This window comes from Lagopus leucura, unplaced genomic scaffold, assembly GCF_019238085.1.
Source record: "Lagopus leucura isolate 7727_CA_CO unplaced genomic scaffold, USGS_WTPT01 Super-Scaffold_100030, whole genome shotgun sequence".
Taxonomy (NCBI): Eukaryota; Metazoa; Chordata; class Aves; order Galliformes; family Phasianidae; genus Lagopus; species Lagopus leucura.
The window spans coordinates 6860941-6880337 of record NW_024962281.1 but is presented as its reverse complement, the minus strand read 5'-3'; the positions used below and the strand labels follow the sequence as shown (position 1 = coordinate 6880337).

The window sequence follows — 19397 nt, the reverse complement described above, 5'->3', positions numbered from 1 at the left end:
AAGAATTGGTGTTACTTACAAGAGCTTCCTGGACTTTTCTTTTTTCTTTTTTTTTTTTTCTTTTTTCTCCCATGTACTGTTTTGGAGAGCACTGGGGTGCTGCCTGCTGAGGTGGTAGGGTTCTTCCCCAGACTCTCTGCCATTGCCTCACGTGTGAGGTGCCTGGCCTCCCTGGTGCTGTGTATTGGTGTGGTGAAAGGGAGATGCTCTGATCAAGAACATCAGCTGTAGGTGGCCGTGTGCAGAGCAGGGTTTTGTTTCAAACAATGATATCATTGACAGCCGGGAGTGGGTCCAATGCTGCTCCACGCCAGTCAACAGCAGAAAGTCTCGAGCCATCTGTATGCTATGGCAGCGAGCCACTCGTGCTTCGTTTGGCTTCCCTGCTTGGATTGGAGCTGTGTCCCAGAGCATTCTGTGGAGCAGATCCTTCCAAGACACAGGCCCTTCCACCCGGAGTGCTGCACCCGAGCTGGATCTGGGGCAGTGACTGATGTTGCCAGAGGTCAGTTGCTATGGGAGGTGCAATGGTTGCCCTTGGGCACCCTGAGAGCTCCAGCAATCCGTGTGGCTGCAGTTGCTATCACAGCTATGCTCTGCCTGCTTTCCAAAATCTGCTTCTCCTCTGAGTTCATCAATTCCTCGTGCTGATAACCCCACTAATGACCAACTCCATGCTTTATGATGTGTGCTAGTGGTCTGCCAGCTGTGCGAACGTCTCTGAGGCCTTTACATGATGTTATTTTCACATTCAAGATTTACAGGCATTCAGTTTTATCTACAGCTGTTGCAGAGGTGGACTGTGTAACAGGAAAGAAAAACCTAATCATGCTGTATTTTTCTATACTTTTCTCCTCTGTCAAGGATCTAAGTTCTGTGCTCCTATGAAAGCAGTGAGTTGGGTCTGTCAGCATTCAGAGAACTGAGCTTCCCTGGAAACCTGGCAGTGACTGTCCCAGAATGATGATAGATAAAAGCCACTGCTAAGGTTTTGGGTGACAACATCTCACTGATGTCCCCTGTTTACCCAACTTGTACATATGAAGAAGAGGAATGAGCTGGACTGGTGCGCTGTGAGACGTGAAGGATTCTTTTCTATTTGGTTATGCTTTGGTGGTAAATTTGATGCTCTCTGAGGAAGTGAGCTGGGCTGGGAGTGGACTTTCACAGGCTGTGAGGTTTAGTCGACCCCTGAGGATATTGCAAGATGTCCTGTTGTCTTTCCTCTTTCCTCACCACCCTCCTCCCTGCAATGCCCTGCTGTGCTGGAGCCACAGGGCTCTCCTGTTACAACAGGGAAAGGCCTTCAGAACATAAGATGGCACTAATCAGCTGGAGGGGCCACATTCCCAGCACAGCAAATAAATACCTCTAAAAATGCAAGCATCCCCCCCATGTCTCTAAAATTGAAGGTAGGAAGAGATGTGCACATGGCGTGTGCTATATGCCTTTATTCCGTGCCCAAAAAGCCTGGTGCTGAGTGGGAAGTAGAGGGATAAATAAGTTGTGGCCATCAAGATTCAAAGCATGGGGAATTTTATGGTGCTGGAAAAGAGAAAAACTAGCTATTCATAGTGCATGCTTTCCAAGAATAAAGGAGCAGGAGGCAAACACAGGCATGCTTGTTTGGGATTTAAATAAATAGGCTGTGCAAGCCCCAGCTACTGGAAGAAATCTACAGGCTGTAGATTCTGGCTGTAGCAGCACAAAGCAGATTCACATTGGTTTCATGTCTGCTCTGAAGATGACAGTCTCTTACACAGACCAGATACCTGCCAGAACTCATTGCTCAAGGCAATTTCCTGCCAGTTAATGCAATCTGTTGATTAAACATTTGTTTCTTGCAGCCTCATGCTGAGCAAGCTACTGCAATCAGGGAGATGAAGGGAGTTCTTTCTTGTGGGATGGCACTTCAGGGCTTATCTTTAGTTTACAGATTGAGATAGCTGGAAAGCAGTAATTCAGCCTTCTGGATCACTGACAAGATCTAGTGATGGGAATTAGCACATCAGAAAGAAACCAAATGAGCCTTCCTGGGCTACAGTGGCCTTTGGAAGTAGAGGTAAAAGCTGTTGAATTCTTGACACTAAATGCTGTCGAGTAAAATGAAGGCACATGATGGCACACAGATCTGTCTGACACGAGGCTGCTGAGCAAGTGTGCTGCATAGATGGGGCACGCTGTAGGGTTCTTCTCCAGTTTTTTGGAAATGAGGCTATTGTTTAAAGGAAAGGAAAAACTTTTAAAGCTGTGTTATACTGCTGCTGAGATAGACACAGGATGTGACCTTCTTGCTTTGGCCCAGATTTTGACTTACTGTACTTTTTTACATCACTGTTTAGAAAATGCAGATGTTTAAAAAAAGAGGGAAGGCTGTTTCCTCTGGAATCAGGTCAAAATACTTACTATTCAGTGCATAGGAGCGCCTTTTATAGGCTTTTGGCTTGATCTTGGGCTGAAGACAGGGACAATATTGTCTGTACAAGGATGACATGATCAAATTTAAATGGGGGAATCAGCAGTTTCCTAGGACAAAGATGTGAACTGGCCTCTGGGCAGAAGTTGCAACACAGAAGCAGATTGGTTTATAATTGTGTTCAGATTTGGGCACTGGAGAGTCAGAGTCTGACACACACCAATGCCCAGATGTGTCCTGAGCTGGCTTCAGTGTGCTCAACCTAATTCCATTACACGTGGGCATAACTTAGCAGCACAAAGGAAACCACACAGTGCCTTGTATCATTCAGGGACTTTTTTTTTTCTTCTTTTCCTCATGTAACTGCAGAGACCTGTTTGCACCAGGCTACACTGAGACTCACTACAGCCAGACAGGACAAGCACGGACCATTCCTCTGGCCCACACTGTGAGTGCTGAAACCTGCAGCTGAAGGGGAGGGTGGTCTGGCTTTCTGACCTGGGGTGTTCCAGCAAGAAAGCATCTCCATCATCAAAAAATTGGTAAAAACAGCTTAGTGTATTGCCTGTACTCTGGTGTGAGAGAGCCAAGGTCAGCCCCCAGGATTGTCTCCCTCTCTGGGTGCTGGGGATTAATTAATTTCTCCTGCTGCTCATCCCCTTGCTTTTAATTCTCCCACTAGGTGCTTCATGCTGGGAAGAACCCAGCCCGAGTAAGTTGGCTCTGCTTGAGTAACAACCCTATGAATTACTGCTCTCACGCTGCCTTTGGCTGATTTAGCAGCAGTGAGCACGCAGTGGCACAAAGATGTGCATTGGTTACAACATAAAAAACAGAAGACAAAATCCCCATGAGATCATTTTTATTGCTGCTGCCCCAGGGCAAGGGGGAGGGCCATGGTAGATACATTGGCATTCATGCCCCAACTCCTCCTGGTCCCTACTAGAGGCTGCCTTTGTTCTGCGGATGAGGACTTGCTGCTGTCCATGCTGTCACACATCTTTGAGGGCCTGACCCAGGGCCAGCTGCCACCAGCAGGCAGCTCCACTTACCAGCAGCTCCGGGTCAGGCTTCCTGCTGCAGCTATTCGAGGTGCATCCTTGGGGATTTAATTGAGATAAATGCCACGTGCAGCAGAAAGAAAGCAATTACAGGAGTATTGGCTGTACTCAGCTGGGACTTATTGATGTCTAAATGTAATGCATGTCAACCATGAATTGGATTGCCAACCTTTGCCCCTCTGCCTTGCAGGAGCACTGCTTTTACCACGGAGTGGTGCGGGGCAGAAAGCACTCCAGCGTGACGCTCAGTTCATGCCAAGGGCTGCGGTAAGTGCTGGGGCAGATCTGCTGCCCAGGGTCTTTCTGGTCAGATGGGCCTGTTCTTAAATTCTACCCCACCAGAAGTCCTGGGTGTCAGAGGAAAAGCTGAAATATGGGGAACACTGATGACCACAGCTTCCTATACAGCTCCTAGATTGCTTCCCCCTCTGCACTGGCAACATTAATCCATACATCAAATAACTCCAACATGGGATACCTGTTCCATTAAGTGACCTAGGACCGTGTCCCTTATGGAGGCAGGGACAGGGCTTGCCATGCTGCAGAAACCAGTTCCTTCTCCCAGCCTCTGACAGCTGGATGGTTTTCATGTTCTGGGGGCAGCCTTCAGATCTGAGTTTCCTCCCATCAGCCCCATTTCCTCTCCTCACTCCCTGCTTTCTCCCTGGGTGGTGCAGGGTTGTGAGTTATGCCTCTAAAACCTTTGCTGTGGTAGTAATGGAGTCTCTGGCAGAAAAAGGCAGTCTGTATGTGTTCATTTACACCAGCTTGGGGTCTGTTTCCTAAATACCACATGCACTTTATTGATATTAGCGGTCATCTGCCCTCGAGAGCTGTGGGACTTGGCCCAGCCAGGAAACAGCCTTCGCCAAAGCAAATCCCAGAAATCTTAAGTGGATTTACAGCAGGCCAGAGAGCCCATGGAGATAAACAAGGCAGTGCAGCCACCTGTGGTCTGCAATAAATAATTGAAAATCAGACACAGGTGTGTTCTTCTGCCAGCCTGCATGTTTCCCAGCTCTCCCTTCCAAGATCAAGGAACACAGCTTTCCAATGCATGTACAGTTTTCTGCACCCATCAGGCCACTGTCTGGGGGTGTTAGGTGCTCTGAAGCCCCCCCAGATCCAGCACAGAATCTGTCCCTGTGCAGGAGATGTGACAGCATCCCAGCACGAGGTGTTATTATGCTGACTGCATATTACTGTGATTTCAGAGGGGCTCTGAGTTGATTTGTGGCTTAGGCTTTTTGGGAGCAACTGGTGGAAAAATGGGGCAAAGGATAACAACAGCTTCCTGCTTTCCTTGAAGCCACGTGGCTGCACTCACTCCTGTAGCCATGAGATGGAAAAAAAACCAGGCATATGAGCTGTGCCCCTGGGAAAGCACTTTGAATATGATCCTGGCTCACAGGGAAAGCACTTTGGATTATTTATTACTCCTTTTGTAACAGTTTTTGTCAGGCACTCTCTCCTTTGAGGGTGAAGCAGGGTTTCTTTGCAAAGGGGTGCTGTGTGGGGTGGTGGCATGGGATGGGCAGACAGCTGGAGAGGATAGGACTGTGTGAAGACATGGGCTGTTTGGGGGACAGAGACTTGTGGTGCCCAAAAATGGCATTTGCTGTAAGGGAAAAAAAAAAACATTATTAATTGTTAGATGAAATAAAATGGGAGAATATCTGTTTTGTTGTGGCATCCATTACTTGTCCACATCAGTGCTTTTTTTCTTATACAATAAAACAGAGAGGGAAATGAAAGGGAGACAAGAGGAAAATCTGCAAAATGATGGAGACAAAAATGCTGTTTCTTCTATTGACAAAAAAGCTTTTCATGTTTTCAAGCTAGTTTTGTTGCAGGCAATTTTTTTTTTGATCCACTGAAGGAAAAGCTATACTTAAAAAAAATAAAAAGTAATAATAACACAAAAATCAGGCCTTGTTGCAGCATGTGCACCAATAACCCTTTAACTGATTGTGAGAGCCCGTTTGAACAGATTATATGAAAACCAATGGATCACTACCTTCTGAACTCAAAATATTCCCATCCTTCTGAATAAGTGACCAGCCTGGCATGGAGAAATGCCTCACCAGGACCAGCCAGGAATGCAGCAGCAGGATTTGACTCTATTTGCTGCAGTAGTAACTGGATTTCCTTCTCACTGCTTCCATTCCAACAGAGGCCTTATTGTACTGAGAAGCAATTGCAGCTATGTCCTGGAGCCACTTCCTGACAACCCAGACCTGCACCAGATCTACAGGCTGGATGATCTGAGGATGCCAGTAGGAGCCTGTGGCCACCAGGACTCCATGGCCACAGCCAGGAATTGGCTTGGGGACTTTGCAGCTGGGGTGAAATTCCCCAACCACAGGGTGAGGAGGGCTTCGAGCATCTCCCAGCTCACTGCTGTAACTCAGTCACACCTTGAGGACCCTGTGTGATGGGGAGGGGTGAATGGCTGGTGAAAAATAGCCTGTAAGTATGTTTTATAAGAGTTTCTTGGGGAATGTTGGGGAAATAACTTGTATTGCTGCTGCAGGTGAGGCGGGAAGCTCTGCAGACTACGAAGTATGTGGAGCTGCTGCTTGTGGCTGACTATGCAGAGGTAAGGAAGGGGGTCCTGTGCCCATCACTTCTGTCCCCTCTGCTGCCTCCATTGGCCCGCCTTGACCAGCAGAGATACAGGCTATGACAGGGATGAAGGAGTAGGTTTGGGACAATTCTTGTCTCCCAGGGTACCAGTGATCCAGAGTAGAAAGATCCCACATCTCTATGGACATTTGGGAACTCCTTCACAATCCTTCATTGAGGATAGGAGGGATGGCCTTCAGCCTTGGGTCACCTGGGTGTTTCCAGGAGAGATGTGCATCCATATTTAATCTCTGGGGAAGATAACTAAGATTATCATCTGCTTTGAGATCTTGTCATGTATATAAAAAAAAATGACATTTTCAGGGCTCCAGATGATCAAATCGGGCTGGAAGAGGCCCAGTGAATTCAGCAGTCCCTCCCTGTCTCCTGAGTGGATTGCATGCCAGATGTACTTACTGACAGTAAAACCTCACAAAGGAACATCGGTCATTTAATCTCCAGCACAGACTGGACTCAGGCTGATCCTATTCATAATTTACAACTTGAAGCTCCAGCAGTGAAAGCCATGTAGTGCTCTGTGCTATAATTTATTCTGAACAAAAGTGGAGACAAAATCTGTTTTGATCTCCTCTTTTAGGCAGCAGGATGATAGGGAGACTGAGAGAACATGTTACACCCAGGAACTGCCATATGTTGTTCACCATTTTGTTATGTGAGCTGCAGTAAACACCCTCACAGTGTAGCTACACTTCACTGCTTCCCTTGCTAGGAGAAAAATCCCAGCTTTTGCAGTCTGTTTAATAGAAACCTAAATATTTTGCAAATCCTTGAATCAAAACACTGCTTGCAAAATTAACTCATTATCAGGTAGTTTAATAGGCAAATTTGTTCTTTTTGGCTGTTACCATGTATTGTAAATGACAAATTTCCTGTTACTTGCATTTGGATTGCTCCACTAAGTTCCTACCACCCCTGGAAAACTACCCCTGCAGTGGGATGCCAGGGGTGAATTCTGAAGATACATTTGCAGGTGGGCTTACAGTCAAATGTACAGCAAAGAAAGGCTTTTGAGCATCAGTTGGTAGTTACCCTCTTATTCCCACATGCTTAAACACATTTCAGCTCTTTCTAGTTGTCGTTGTGCCACCTGACAGGGACATGTTTGTTTTGTTCAGGTTCAGAAACATCATTTCAACATTGAAGCAACAAGGCTTAAATTAGTGGAGGCTGCTAATTACGTGGATAAGGTGAGATCTGGTGAGCATGAACTTGGGGAAATCAAAACCCATATTGTGCATTATGAGAATTAATCGTGAGGGGGAATATTGTCTTCTTGGGAGAGAGAATAATGCTTTGGCAGCACTCCCCAGTGGCTCAGGGGGAGATCATTTTTCAAGTAATTCTCTTGTTGGACATCAGGGGTGGGGTGAGATCTCCATTCCTCACCTTGGAGTCAGCGTGAGCATCTCTGTATTTTAATGCATCTCTGTATTAACTATGTTATCTAAATACAGAGGTTGACAAGGAGCTAAGGTCCCTTCTTTCTCTTCAGCTCTTCAGCTCTCTTCTCTTGTAGAAAGCCTCACAAACAGAGCAGGAGGGAGCCTTCAGAGCTCATCTTTGCAGTGGTACCCAGTGCTGTTGAAGTAAACATTACAGCTTTTCAGATCTGCTCCCTTCATGCTGCCTTCAACTCCTTCCTCCTCCCCCTTCCTACCCTGCCCAGGAAGACTTGTCCTATTTGTACTTGACGTGGGCAGCAGATTACTTCCTTCCTTTTTTCAGGGATTTTGACATATCTCAAGATTAACACGATGTTGGTCTCCAGTCTTTGTGTTTTTCTAGATTATATCTCTTTCATTCATTAAAAAATGCATCTCTAGTCCAATCCAGTTTAGTTTAGTGGGTGGTGCACTTTTCTCTTTGCAAATTGTGATGCATTTCCAGAGAGGACATCATCTCTGGATGTGTGTTTCGCTAGTAGCATTTATCAGTGCTTACACACAAGGTCTAAAATGCAATAAAATAGATCAGTAGTGCTCATTTTGTTTTTTCTTTTCCCTCCTATACCTATCAGTTTTACAGGTCCCTGAATATCCGGATTGCCTTGGTGGGGCTGGAGATCTGGAGTAATGGGAACAAATGTGATTGCACTGAGAATCCTTACTCCACCCTGAAGTCCTTCCTGGCCTGGAGCAGCAAGGAGCGGGTGTACAGAAAGCATGATAATGCCCAACTAATCACGTAGGTTTATTTCACCTGAAATAAGCTGTTTCTGAAAGTGTGTTGAGTGGGTGGGAAAGCAATATTTGAGGTTATTATTTTTTTTTCTAAGACTCAGAATGGAAAATTTAATGCTCAACTAACATTAAGCTTTGGCATGCGGAGCAATTTCAAGAAAATCTGAACCATAAACAAGATCTGTAAGCACTTTGTAGAAGCTGTCCATCCCTACTTCACCCTGCTGAGATACAGGGAACACAATGGTAGGAGCTGGCTGGGGATCTTGCCTCACCCTGCTGATCTCATTACAGCCAGCAGTAGCTATGGCCAGCAATGCAAATGCCATCAGAAGAAAAGTCTGCAGCAACTCTCAGACCTCCCTGCCTCTCCCATGCTAATTTATCCTTCAGAAAATAATGTTGAATCAAGCAGTAGACTTAAGGTAAATTAGATATTCCCAACTAGTACCAAACTAAGAATCCAGAAATATTATTTTCTGTACCTACTGCAAAGCTCAATCGAGGAAACTTTCTTCCACTAAACAATTATACGAAAAAAAAAGATTGGCTAATTGGTCCATAAAGCAAAGTATCAGTCCATGAAAATTAGGTCCTAAAGCTTTGTAGGTCTATTGTAATGTTCTGTGCTTGAAGGTGGTACTAAAGAAAATATATTCAACTGACATGTACATTGTACAAAGCTTGGGGCTGCAGGATGCTTTTTTTCTCTGCCTTGCCTTCAAGTGCCTCGGTGCCATTTTGTGGTCTTTCTGGGTTGATTTTAGGGGTGTGCCCTTCCAAGGTACCACAGTAGGTTTGGCTCCTGTGATGTCCATGTGCTCAGATTTCCAGTCAGGAGGAGTAAACATGGTAAGTTATTGCTAATGCCTGATGTGATGTTTCTTGTCAGCAGTAAATACAAACAATAGATGCCTCCTAAAGTCCAGGAAGAAATAGGCAGCAATACCTTCAGTAGATGTCTTCCATACGTAACAGTGAGAAGTGCCTCTCACCCCATTGATCCAGAGGTACAAGGAACAGGCACAAGTGACATGCTGACCTGCCTCTTTGATCTTGCACAGGACCACTCTGATAATGCCATTGGTGTTGCTGCTACTATCGCCCATGAGATGGGCCACAATTTTGGCATGAATCATGACTCATCTGGCTGCTGTACCACCCGTGCAGAGGAAGGAGGCTGCATCATGGCTTCTGCCACTGGGTGAGTCCCATGGCCTTGCTGGGGGATGCGGAGAGTTTGGTGAGAGCTAAAAATTCAGAGTGAAGTGGACCTGTTGCTAAGTCCTATAGCCAGTGTGTTTATAGAGATAATAACTGCTGAGCAAACACTAGTTCATGTATCAGTTGTAATTTGCAAAATTACCATTGAATTTATTCCTGTATGAGATTGGGCTTAAGTATTGGAGCAGCATGTGGAGCTCTAAGCTGTTACAGAGGCAAATTTTCCTATCTTCTGTCCTAAGAGATGGTCTCAGGGCCTCTCTAATCCCTTATCTCTGAGTTTGTGCTTCCCACCGTGTCCTACCAAATGATCTATCACCCAAAGCACATTCAATACACTTACACACACATATCCTTCTCCACAACCTGAGCTGGCTATTGCCAGCAAGCACAGAGAAATGAGGGGTGACCAGAACATGTTGGGGTGTGTCACCATGGTGTTTCATTTATGTGCTGCACAGAAAATATAAAGATAGTTGATAGGTTTTTTTAAAGCATCTCCCAGAAAAGATAATTTTGTCTTTTATAACACGATGAAGAAAAGAAATACGATTCCTTCAGGAGAGAACTGATCTTATTAAAAGGCACTGTGACGGAGTTATACTTCAAACTCAGGAGACATGAAAACAGATCCATTGCTTGTTGTCATCAGCATACGGCTTGGTTTCAGTGAGCCATGGAAAGCCATTGAAAGGGAGGGAATAGATCTTCTTTGGAGAAAAGGGAAGTGGGTCATTTTGGAAACCCACAGGAATTCCAGAGCTCATTCTGGATGAGGAACCACGACAGCTTCTGTATTTCAGTCACGTAAAAATGCTAGCCAAAGCCATTCACTTAAAGCCATGTTCCTTATTTCCCCAAGTCTTCCTCTTTGGCAGTTTTAAACAAAATTGTCTCAATTAAATGCCTTTTTTTAATGTGAGCTATTTCCTCCAAATATGGAAAAATGTTCAGATGAACATTGAAAGCACACTGGCATATAGCAGCTATTCAGTGCAACACATATGCATACATGCATGGTCATGAATAGAATGCGTAGATTCAAGCATAGTTGCAAAGAAGTTCATAATCCATGCAAGAGAACATGTTCAAGTCCTTTGCAATGAGCAGCGGAAACAAAAAAGGAAACATTATTTTCAGCAGCTAATTTCACGAGTGGTTATTCATGGTCCAAGTGCTGATTCTCAAACTTTAGAGCAGAGGTGTGAGCCATGACTTCAGTGCTGAGCAGGTAAGGAGTGCTGTCCTTGTCAGCAAGGGCAAGGTGAAGTCTAACTCAACATGATTTTTTTTTTTCCCACCACGAAAGATGGTTTTTTAAAGGCCATTCCTTTACTAGGCTGTCTTGTGGTGCAATCTCACCTCATTTCCAAATGAAACCCAAGTGGATCTCAATTTGAACAGGCACACAAAACCGCCATCCACTTTCATACAGTTGCATAGATTTAAAAGGAGTGGTGTTCTCTGGCACTGTTAGGACTGGTATGTGATCACTTTTGGTGCTCTGAACCATTGTCTGGATCTGACATGATGTTTTTCTGCACTGTGTTCATATTCAGGCACCCATTCCCCAGAGTGTTCAACCAGTGCAACAGGAGAGAGCTGGAGAAGTATCTGCACTCAGGTGGAGGGATGTGCCTTTCCAACATGCCAGATACCAAGAGAATGTATGGAGGGAGGAAATGTGGAAATGGCTACTTGGAAGAAGGGGAGGAGTGTGACTGTGGAGAGGTGGAGGTAACAGTTGTTCTCATTGACCTGTTTGGATTTTAGTGAGACACAATGATTTTATTATATACTTTGCAAATGCAATTATGTGATATGTAAACAGCTTTTGTTTGTGCAGGAGATAAGCTTTTCTGCTCTGCATGTAAATGTATATGCAATGTAAATCAAGACAGTAAAGTATTGTATCTAAATCTGTATTGCACAGCATAATGTATCCCGGAACTCAGGGGTGGTACAATCTGTGCTAAAACAGAGGTGATGGAAAGTTCATTAAAAAAAAAAGTGATCTTGCAGATCACATTTTCATGTGTGTAGGCAAAGTGCACTTCACCTATAGCTTCATTCTCTGTAAAGATGGGCTTCTCTCTTCTCATAGAATTGCAGTTTGCTTCCCCATATCCATACTTTGACTAGCAAGTCAAAGGGGAGCTGCAGCCCAGATTCAGCAGAGGTAACGATCTCAGCCTATAGTACCAATCCATCCAGCAGAGAACATTAATATGCAGTAGTATAATCCAGCAAATGCTGAGTTTCAAGAATATACTGTGGAAGAAAGGCTGATCCTCTGAATATTATTTATCTTGTGTGAGAACAGATTAGTGTCACCATCAGGCTTTGATGCTCTGATGAATTCTTGTCCTGAATTTGCCTTGTGAACAAACCATTCTGCATCCTGCTTTTTTCCAGGAATGCAATAATCCCTGTTGCAATGCCAACAACTGCTCCCTGAAGCTGGGTGCTCAATGTGCCCACGGCAGCTGCTGTCATGAGTGCAAGGTGGGCTTGTTGAATTTTCCTAAAATCTTTGCAGGCATTTGCACAGCAGTGTGTGTAAATCTGGTCTGTGGTCCCAAGGCTGTAAATGCCCTGCAGGACAGGGCAGACATTAGGGATCACACAGTGCTTCTGTATCACTGGAGCTTGTGAAAAACAGGTTTTGATTTAGGAGCCAAAGACCTTAAGGTTTGACCTCAGATTCTCTAGAATGAACATAGGCAAATATTTCTCTTCAGTTTATTTAATGTTTGCATATGTATTGCATGCTTTTAGTGACCTATCCTAAGCAGGTGAAAAAACAATTTCCAGGAATCCATTTGGACTCTCACTTCTTTCACAAGAGACTTCAATAAACCTCCTAGATGTAATTGTGTATGTCTTTCCATCTGTGTGCATGGTAAACTCATAGCAGCTGGAGACAGAAGTTGCATGTTAGGAAAATGTCTCCAGCAGTGATGACAGACACTGAAACATACTTCCCAAACAGGGAGGATTTTTAGGATAGATTACATAAATAAGTCAGAAATGGTTTAGGTGAATCAGATTCTACCCCTGTGTAGAGAGAGGTGAATCAATGTCCTTTTGAAATCTGACAACCTAATTTTCTCTGCATGCTCTTGTCCTTACCTGGGAAAGGGATATGGTCACTAATTTAATTGTACACAGCTCACTCGGTTAATGAAGTTAGAGTTATTTGGATCACTGCAGACCTCAGAAAACCTAACATAAGGTGGAGAAGGGATGAATACAGTGGGATTTTTTTTTTTTTAATCTACAAAGAGACATTGTGCAGACATGAAATCATCAATAAGCCAAGCCACAATTCCATTTTTTCCCCCCTTTGTATTATTTTAGCTGATGTCTCCAGGAACTCTCTGCAGGGAAAAGTCAGGACTATGTGACCTCCCAGAGTACTGCACTGGGCAGTCACCGTTCTGCCCCTCCAACTCCTACCAAATTGATGGGACTTCCTGTGAAGGAGGAAAGGCATATTGCTATAATGGCATGTGTCTGACATACAAAGACCAGTGCTTGCAGCTGTGGGGGCCAGGTAAGGACATGACTTGCAGTGTATTGTATTGTTTTTGGAACATACAATATTATACAATATCCTGCTGTTATGCACTCTGTGTATGGCAGTAGTATCTTGCATCTATATTCTCAGTGACAAAACCTGAGGAGGTTTTTCTTCTGCCTTACTCACTTGGAGGAGGGAACACAAATTTCCCATGCTCAAACCATGTCAGATAAATGACAAGGGAGTGGTTGGCACAGGGTGAGGTGGCTGCCAGGTCCCACAGGAATCAGCTACGTGAGTCTCTCTCATGCAGGAGCATGGCCAGCACCAGACACCTGCTTTGAGAAAGTCAATGCTGCTGGAGATGTCTACGGGAACTGTGGGAAGGACGTCTACGGCAACTACAGGAAGTGTGAGAAAAGGTAGAAAGCATGGCAGCCGGGAGTTGCTGTCTGGAGAAGATGTTTTTATATGTTACAGAATTATGGGCCAGTAGACTAAAATGAGCCTGCTTTGGTTTCCATCCCTCTCTCACACCTGGGGAACCAGCTGTTTCCTACTAGGATGGACTGGAAGCATTAACTTGAGCATTTTTCCCTACCTTTTGCATTTTAAAATAGATACTTTTTCAAGATACAGGAAAGTAGGATTTTCAATTCTTTAAGCTGAAATGTAGCTTTCTAACATGCTCTGTGATTTTGCTGAAGCTGGCCTATCTCCAGAGACAGTGGGTAGATACCAACAGCACCCATCAAACAATAGTGCTTGAGCTGGCTTTTGGAAGGTGCTTGCTCTTTTGCCATTGAGCAATGCCTCACACTTTAATTCACATGCAAAGCTGAAGCCTGCAAAACATTCATCTAACCAGAAATAATCACTTAGCCTTTCCTTTGAAATCAGAGATGCTAAATGTGGGAAGATCCAGTGCCAGAGCTCTGCTTCCAAACCTGTGCTGCCCAATGCCGTGCCCATAGACACAACTATCTCCCTGCAGAGGACGAAGGTGAGATGCCGAGGGACTCACGTGTACAGATCTGAGAATGAAGAAAAGGAGATGCTGGACCCTGCCTTGGTGCTGACAGGAACAAAATGTGGCAGCCATCATGTAGGTACAGTTCCTGCTTGCAATCGTTTGTGGCATTTCACGGTATTATTAAGGTGCTCATTTTTTTGTTGTCTAATGTCTTTCCAGGGGATTTTTATGTTTGTCAGAAATTAATTTCTTAGGAGTTTCTGAGTAGTGGAAGGTATACACCAAAGGTCAAACCTTAAGGCTTTCCTAGATGAAGCCTGAGGCCAAAGCAAAATCCAGAGGTTGCTAGCTGGCTGAGATTGTTTCAATTAGAAATCAAGACATTCAACAGCTTCACAGGTTTGGCCACATCTATGTTGCAAGTTACTGGCTTCTGAGCTCCTCTACCTCTCTCTGATATGTGTTAGCTGGGTTATAGGGTTGTGGTTGAAAGTTTGCTTAGGCAGTCATTTGGTGTGTAACTTGATGCGCTTATATTGAGTTTTGGGATTCTTTCTCTGCAGGTTTGCTTTGAGGGACGCTGTCAGAACACATCCATCATCTTTGAGTCTGAAAGCTGTAGTGAGAAGTGCAATGGCAATGGGGTAGGTACCTCCTTTTTGTCTCTGTTCCAGCCTGAAGCAGGATGGGCTGCCATTCATCTGTGGATGGTTGTTTGGCTCAGTTCTGATACCATCCCTAGGTTTGATCTGGCCTTCTGCTCCTTAATTATTAGTTTGCACCTACATTTTGTGATTGCATTTTCTGGTCTAATCTTCACGGTCCAGTTTAGATTTAATTTAAAATAAATTAGGAAAAAAACAATCAGGCTTAGGGAAAAGCATAGTAAAAAGTCTTATTTGGAACAGTTTATTCCACACTTTGCTCTGCTGTTCCCCACAGAATGGAAAGAAAAGGCTGATGAGAAAAATTTTAGAGCTTCTGCTAGTGTTTCTAGCACAAAACATCATCACCTCTCCATTGGTCCATTTAGGCAAGGAAGTGGTAAACATGCAGCATTGTGTTCCTTGAGTAGCTCAGGAGGTCCCAGGATGTGCCTGACAAAGAGCAGGACTCACCCCACCGTCACTCCCTGTCTGCTCCCTCTTATATGGTCCTTAAGGTTATAGGAAGCAAATAGTAGTTGTTGCACAGAATCAAACACTGCACTGAGTCTCTGAGTATTCCTGCTCCAGGTCTGCAACAACAACAAGAACTGTCACTGCAACCCGGGATGGGCTCCCCCATTTTGCAACAAGCGTGGGGACGGAGGAAGCTTGGACAGTGGCCCTCCATCACCAGAAGGTGAGTGGGACCAACACTGTGGTGGCAATTCAGAAAGACTTGGGATAGACTGGGAACAGAGGATTTCCCATTTAATTTACTGTATGTTCTTGCCTTTCAGGCTCTTCAGCAGTAGTGATAGCTCTGGCCATCCTAGCTTCCATTCTTCTTTTCATTGGAATCATGCTTTTGTTCTATTATCTGAAGTGCTGGAACAAATTTGTCATTTGTTCTCTAAAGAAGGCTCCACAGATCAGGTAAATAGCCAGTGCTGTGCTTTGTCTGCTTTTACCCACCCACAGAGCAGAAATCACAGTGGTTGCAAAGAATATAACTGTTACTTTGCTGTAGTCAGTATTTACTTCTCATTCTTTGAAATATAGTAAAATACAAGAAGAAAGGAGAAAACACATCCAGTAAATAACTTTTTTTGCTTTGTCTCATTTTTAGCGATGCCTCTGGAAATGGCCATGCAAACCCTGCCTTCAAATTGAGAACCCCCCAACAGCAGAGGAAGGTAGGGGCAATGTCACTTCCAGCTCCCCAGAAGAGCTGCAGCTGACTTGCAGAGTGGGATGTGGTTCCCTCTCACACTGCATTTGAGAGGTGGTTTTTCCAAAGGATGAGGATATCAGACAGATGTGCACCACAGCTGAAAGTCAGTGGGAGCTGAGTGTAGCATGTATTTCCAAACATATCCTACAGGGAGAGAGGTGGCTGCATGTCTGTCCTGGTGGATCTTCTCTTGTCACATCCCCTCTTTCAAAACTTGCAGAAATTGCAAGCTGTGGAGTGATTTGCAAGCATTATTTATAGTGCTAATACCTCTGTTACTCTATTCTCTTGATTCCTCTTCCTGCTTCACAATTCAAAGTTGTCCAAGTACATGTAATCAGCACCTACTAGACATATATAACATACAGCTGTTGCAGTCAGTATTTCCTGCTATGTGGCTCAAAGGTCTTGTGCAGACTCTCAAAATTGTAGCAGAGAGTGAAGAGGTTGTTTTGAAGCAGGCATAATCTAATTTCTGGAATTTGTGGGTCTTCTGCACAGGTGATTGGCGTCCCTGAAATCCCCTCAAAACCTCCTCCCCAACCAGCTCCTTGCCTCCAAATTAACATGCAGCAGCAGTCTGCCTTCACCAGCTACAGCTATGGTACGGGAAGTCCCGCAGGACCGGTGCATCCAGCACTGGCAAAGGATGTGCCCCGGCGGACACCCCCAAGCAGGCCAGCACCTCCAGCTCCCAGATCCCCCCCCTCTCAGGTATGAAGCTGTGTTGCTGTTCTGCAGGTGTGGTTTGGTGGGAGGGTTGGTTTGAGTGAAGCGTTTTTAACCAGATGGTGTTGGTGGGATGTGGTTATCAGTGGTTCTTCTAGCTTTGTCATGGAGCCAGAAATTATTGCACTGGGTGCTTAGCATGCACAATTGCTTGTTGTTCATTTCTCTTTCTGACCAACACCTGGAGTCAGGTAGTCTGGATCATGAAGTAGTATGTGCCTTACCAAGGTCAGGAAGCAAGGAGCCGTGCAGGTTTTTCATTAGGATAGCATAGCATAGCATATTTCTGTTTACCATTTGCATGCATTTTATTGCCTGGAAAGAAGCCCTGTGGAGATGATCAAACAGTGATAACTCTGAGGCTCAGTACCAAGTACAGGATCTCTATTCCTTCAGATAATCCTCAGGGTATATTGCATTTGGCCACTGCCTTGAGAGCCTTGTGCAAATAAATGATGTTTCTTCATTTCAAATCAGCATAAACTGGCATTTAAACTATTCACAATTATTTATGTCTTCTTTTTTTTTTTTTTTTTTTGGAGGGGGGGTGGTCAGTATCAGCAACAAATAAATTTTGTTTCACACAAAAGACATAGAACACATTTAGGTTTTTATTTTTTATTTTTATGGAGCAAAAATGGGATCATTAGTATGTTGCATGGGAAACAAAAGGATTAACTCAGACTGATCCTGTCTTATGTGAGCATCTCAGCCACAAGGTTACATTGAGGTGTTTAAGGCAATAGGGTATTGGTTTACTTTTCTTGCTATAAGTTTTATTCTAAAATTAATAAAGATTCCACATCACTGTGGAAAAACTGCAAATCACTCAGACTGACTTAAACCCATCTTACCAAAACATTTCCTTCCTAGCTTTACTAGGATAGGGCCTGCAAAGAGGGGCCTCAGCTACAGGGAAAGCAGGAGGCTGGCTCCATGGCAGCCTCTCTAAAGGATATAGAAGAAAATGAAGCCAAAATTATTTTAGTGAATGAGATTTGTTTCTAGCTCCATTGTTCCTATGAGCAGCCAGCACTTCGAGAGGAAAGAAAACTAAAACAAAAGCAGGAAGCTGACTCTAATCAATAAGGAATAGATATCCTTCCCAGCTGCTTGTTGACAAGTTCCTCACCGTCTCCATTGTGTTCCTTCTCCAAAGCATCCAGTCTCTTGATATCAGATCTACGCGATGGGACACTTGTCCTAGGGTTTTGAAAGGCAACCTTCTCATTTTTGGATTGGAAAAGAGCCACGAGATCCAGAAGATAGAGAGGAAGTCATTAATTTCACTGTTAGCTAGTGTCAGTGTCCTTCCTAGACATTTACAGTATCTACCAGACTTGCTCACTTACCATTCCTATAAGAGCTCTTTGGATCTGGTGCTCAGCGGGGTTTTTGCCTGCCTCATCCCTCCTGCAGTCCTTGGAGAGCAGTGGATCCCCAAGCATTGGCTGATACAGCCACTGAGCATCATGTTTATACATTGTCTGAGGAGACGGCAAGGTTTTTGGGTGCCCTCCAAGTTGTGAGCACAGCTGTGTTTATTAAATCAACACCTGTAAGCCAGAGACTTAGCATAGAAACTAAGCAACAACAGGCAGACAGCTCTTATGTGGGTAACTTCTCCCCAGGGTATATTTTATGCTGAAATTCATTAGACAAATGGAAAATATAATGCTTAGAGTATCCTATTAGGGACAGCTGCGTGCACAAACAAAACAATAACACTGCAGGTGGAGGTGGGCTGCATGTTTGTGTATGGGCACACATGTGCATGCACATACAGTTTACAGTCACTGTATGACAGTGCCTCCCATGCAATCTGTTAGGTCCTTCCTGCTTTGCATTGTACAGCCATTAGATTGTGCTGTTTCTGGGGTGAGGCCCAAAGCAGAAGCCTCACGGTGGGCAGCTGTGTACACAGCCTGCAGTCTCTGACTTCCCAAAAATTAAAAACAGGTCAGAAATACTTGCGGCCACATTCAGAGGCCCAGGCCATGTGAAATGAATGTGAAAACGTTATCTCTGCTTTCAGGTTGGATATCTCTCCAGTCTGACAACTCAAAACTGTCTTTTTCTTGTGCAGGACATTTCAAGGCCCCGGCCGCCCCAAAGAGCTTTGCCAGCCAACCCAGTCCCAAGCAGGTGCAGAGCACGGCCTGGGGACAGCCCTGCCATCCCACTGCCTCCTGCTCGGCCCAGGATCCCAGGACAACTCCAGCCTGTGGCAGAGGTGGGCACCGATGGGGAGCAGCAGAGCTATTTGGAGAGTAATCTTGTGCAGCTGTGGTGGATGGCAATGGAAGGGCTGCTGGGTTGGTGGGCTTTGCTGCATAGGCCTCTGTTGTCTCCTGTTCCCTGTTAAGCATTTACTGGTCAAACAATGCACCTGGTCCTAATTCTGCAGCAAAACTGACTAACCCTCAATGGAATCAGGCTGTAAGAACTGTTCAGTGCAGGTGCTGTAAACAGCCATGCCATGGTCTGGAATAACTGATTCACTTCTCCACGTCCCTGGGCACTTCCTCAGGTTAAGCCTTCTTTTGAGTGGGGCAGAGAGAGTGACACAGAAAGGTAAGTGAAGAGCAGCAACCCAGGGAGATCCAGACAAGGCTTGAGGACCCCAGAAAGGATCAGAAACCTTCTCCAGCCTCTCCGATATGTTTTCCCTCTGGAACATTTCCCAAAATAAAGACAACAAATAAGAGTCTTTGAGCAGCTTAATTAAGCTTCCTGCAAACTGAACTCTCTAGCAAAAAATACCTCC

General features: G+C 44.7%; 1 protein-coding gene across 1 annotated transcript in view; it reads left to right on the top strand.

The window, feature by feature from the left end:
* Window positions 1-19397, top strand: part of ADAM19 (ADAM metallopeptidase domain 19) — a 28731-nt gene that overhangs the window by 7867 nt on the left and 1467 nt on the right. The window contains exons 4-22 of the mRNA XM_042881808.1: window positions 2786-2864; window positions 3668-3744; window positions 5651-5843; window positions 6011-6076; window positions 7239-7310; window positions 8141-8307; window positions 9071-9155; window positions 9368-9507; window positions 11087-11264; window positions 11943-12032; window positions 12888-13083; window positions 13364-13472; window positions 13951-14155; window positions 14587-14667; window positions 15259-15367; window positions 15468-15603; window positions 15797-15863; window positions 16403-16615; window positions 18717-18863. Of these exons, the coding sequence (XP_042737742.1) occupies window positions 2786-2864; window positions 3668-3744; window positions 5651-5843; window positions 6011-6076; window positions 7239-7310; window positions 8141-8307; window positions 9071-9155; window positions 9368-9507; window positions 11087-11264; window positions 11943-12032; window positions 12888-13083; window positions 13364-13472; window positions 13951-14155; window positions 14587-14667; window positions 15259-15367; window positions 15468-15603; window positions 15797-15863; window positions 16403-16615; window positions 18717-18863 (2410 nt within the window). The remainder of the gene's footprint in view (window positions 1-2785; window positions 2865-3667; window positions 3745-5650; window positions 5844-6010; window positions 6077-7238; window positions 7311-8140; window positions 8308-9070; window positions 9156-9367; window positions 9508-11086; window positions 11265-11942; window positions 12033-12887; window positions 13084-13363; window positions 13473-13950; window positions 14156-14586; window positions 14668-15258; window positions 15368-15467; window positions 15604-15796; window positions 15864-16402; window positions 16616-18716; window positions 18864-19397) is intronic.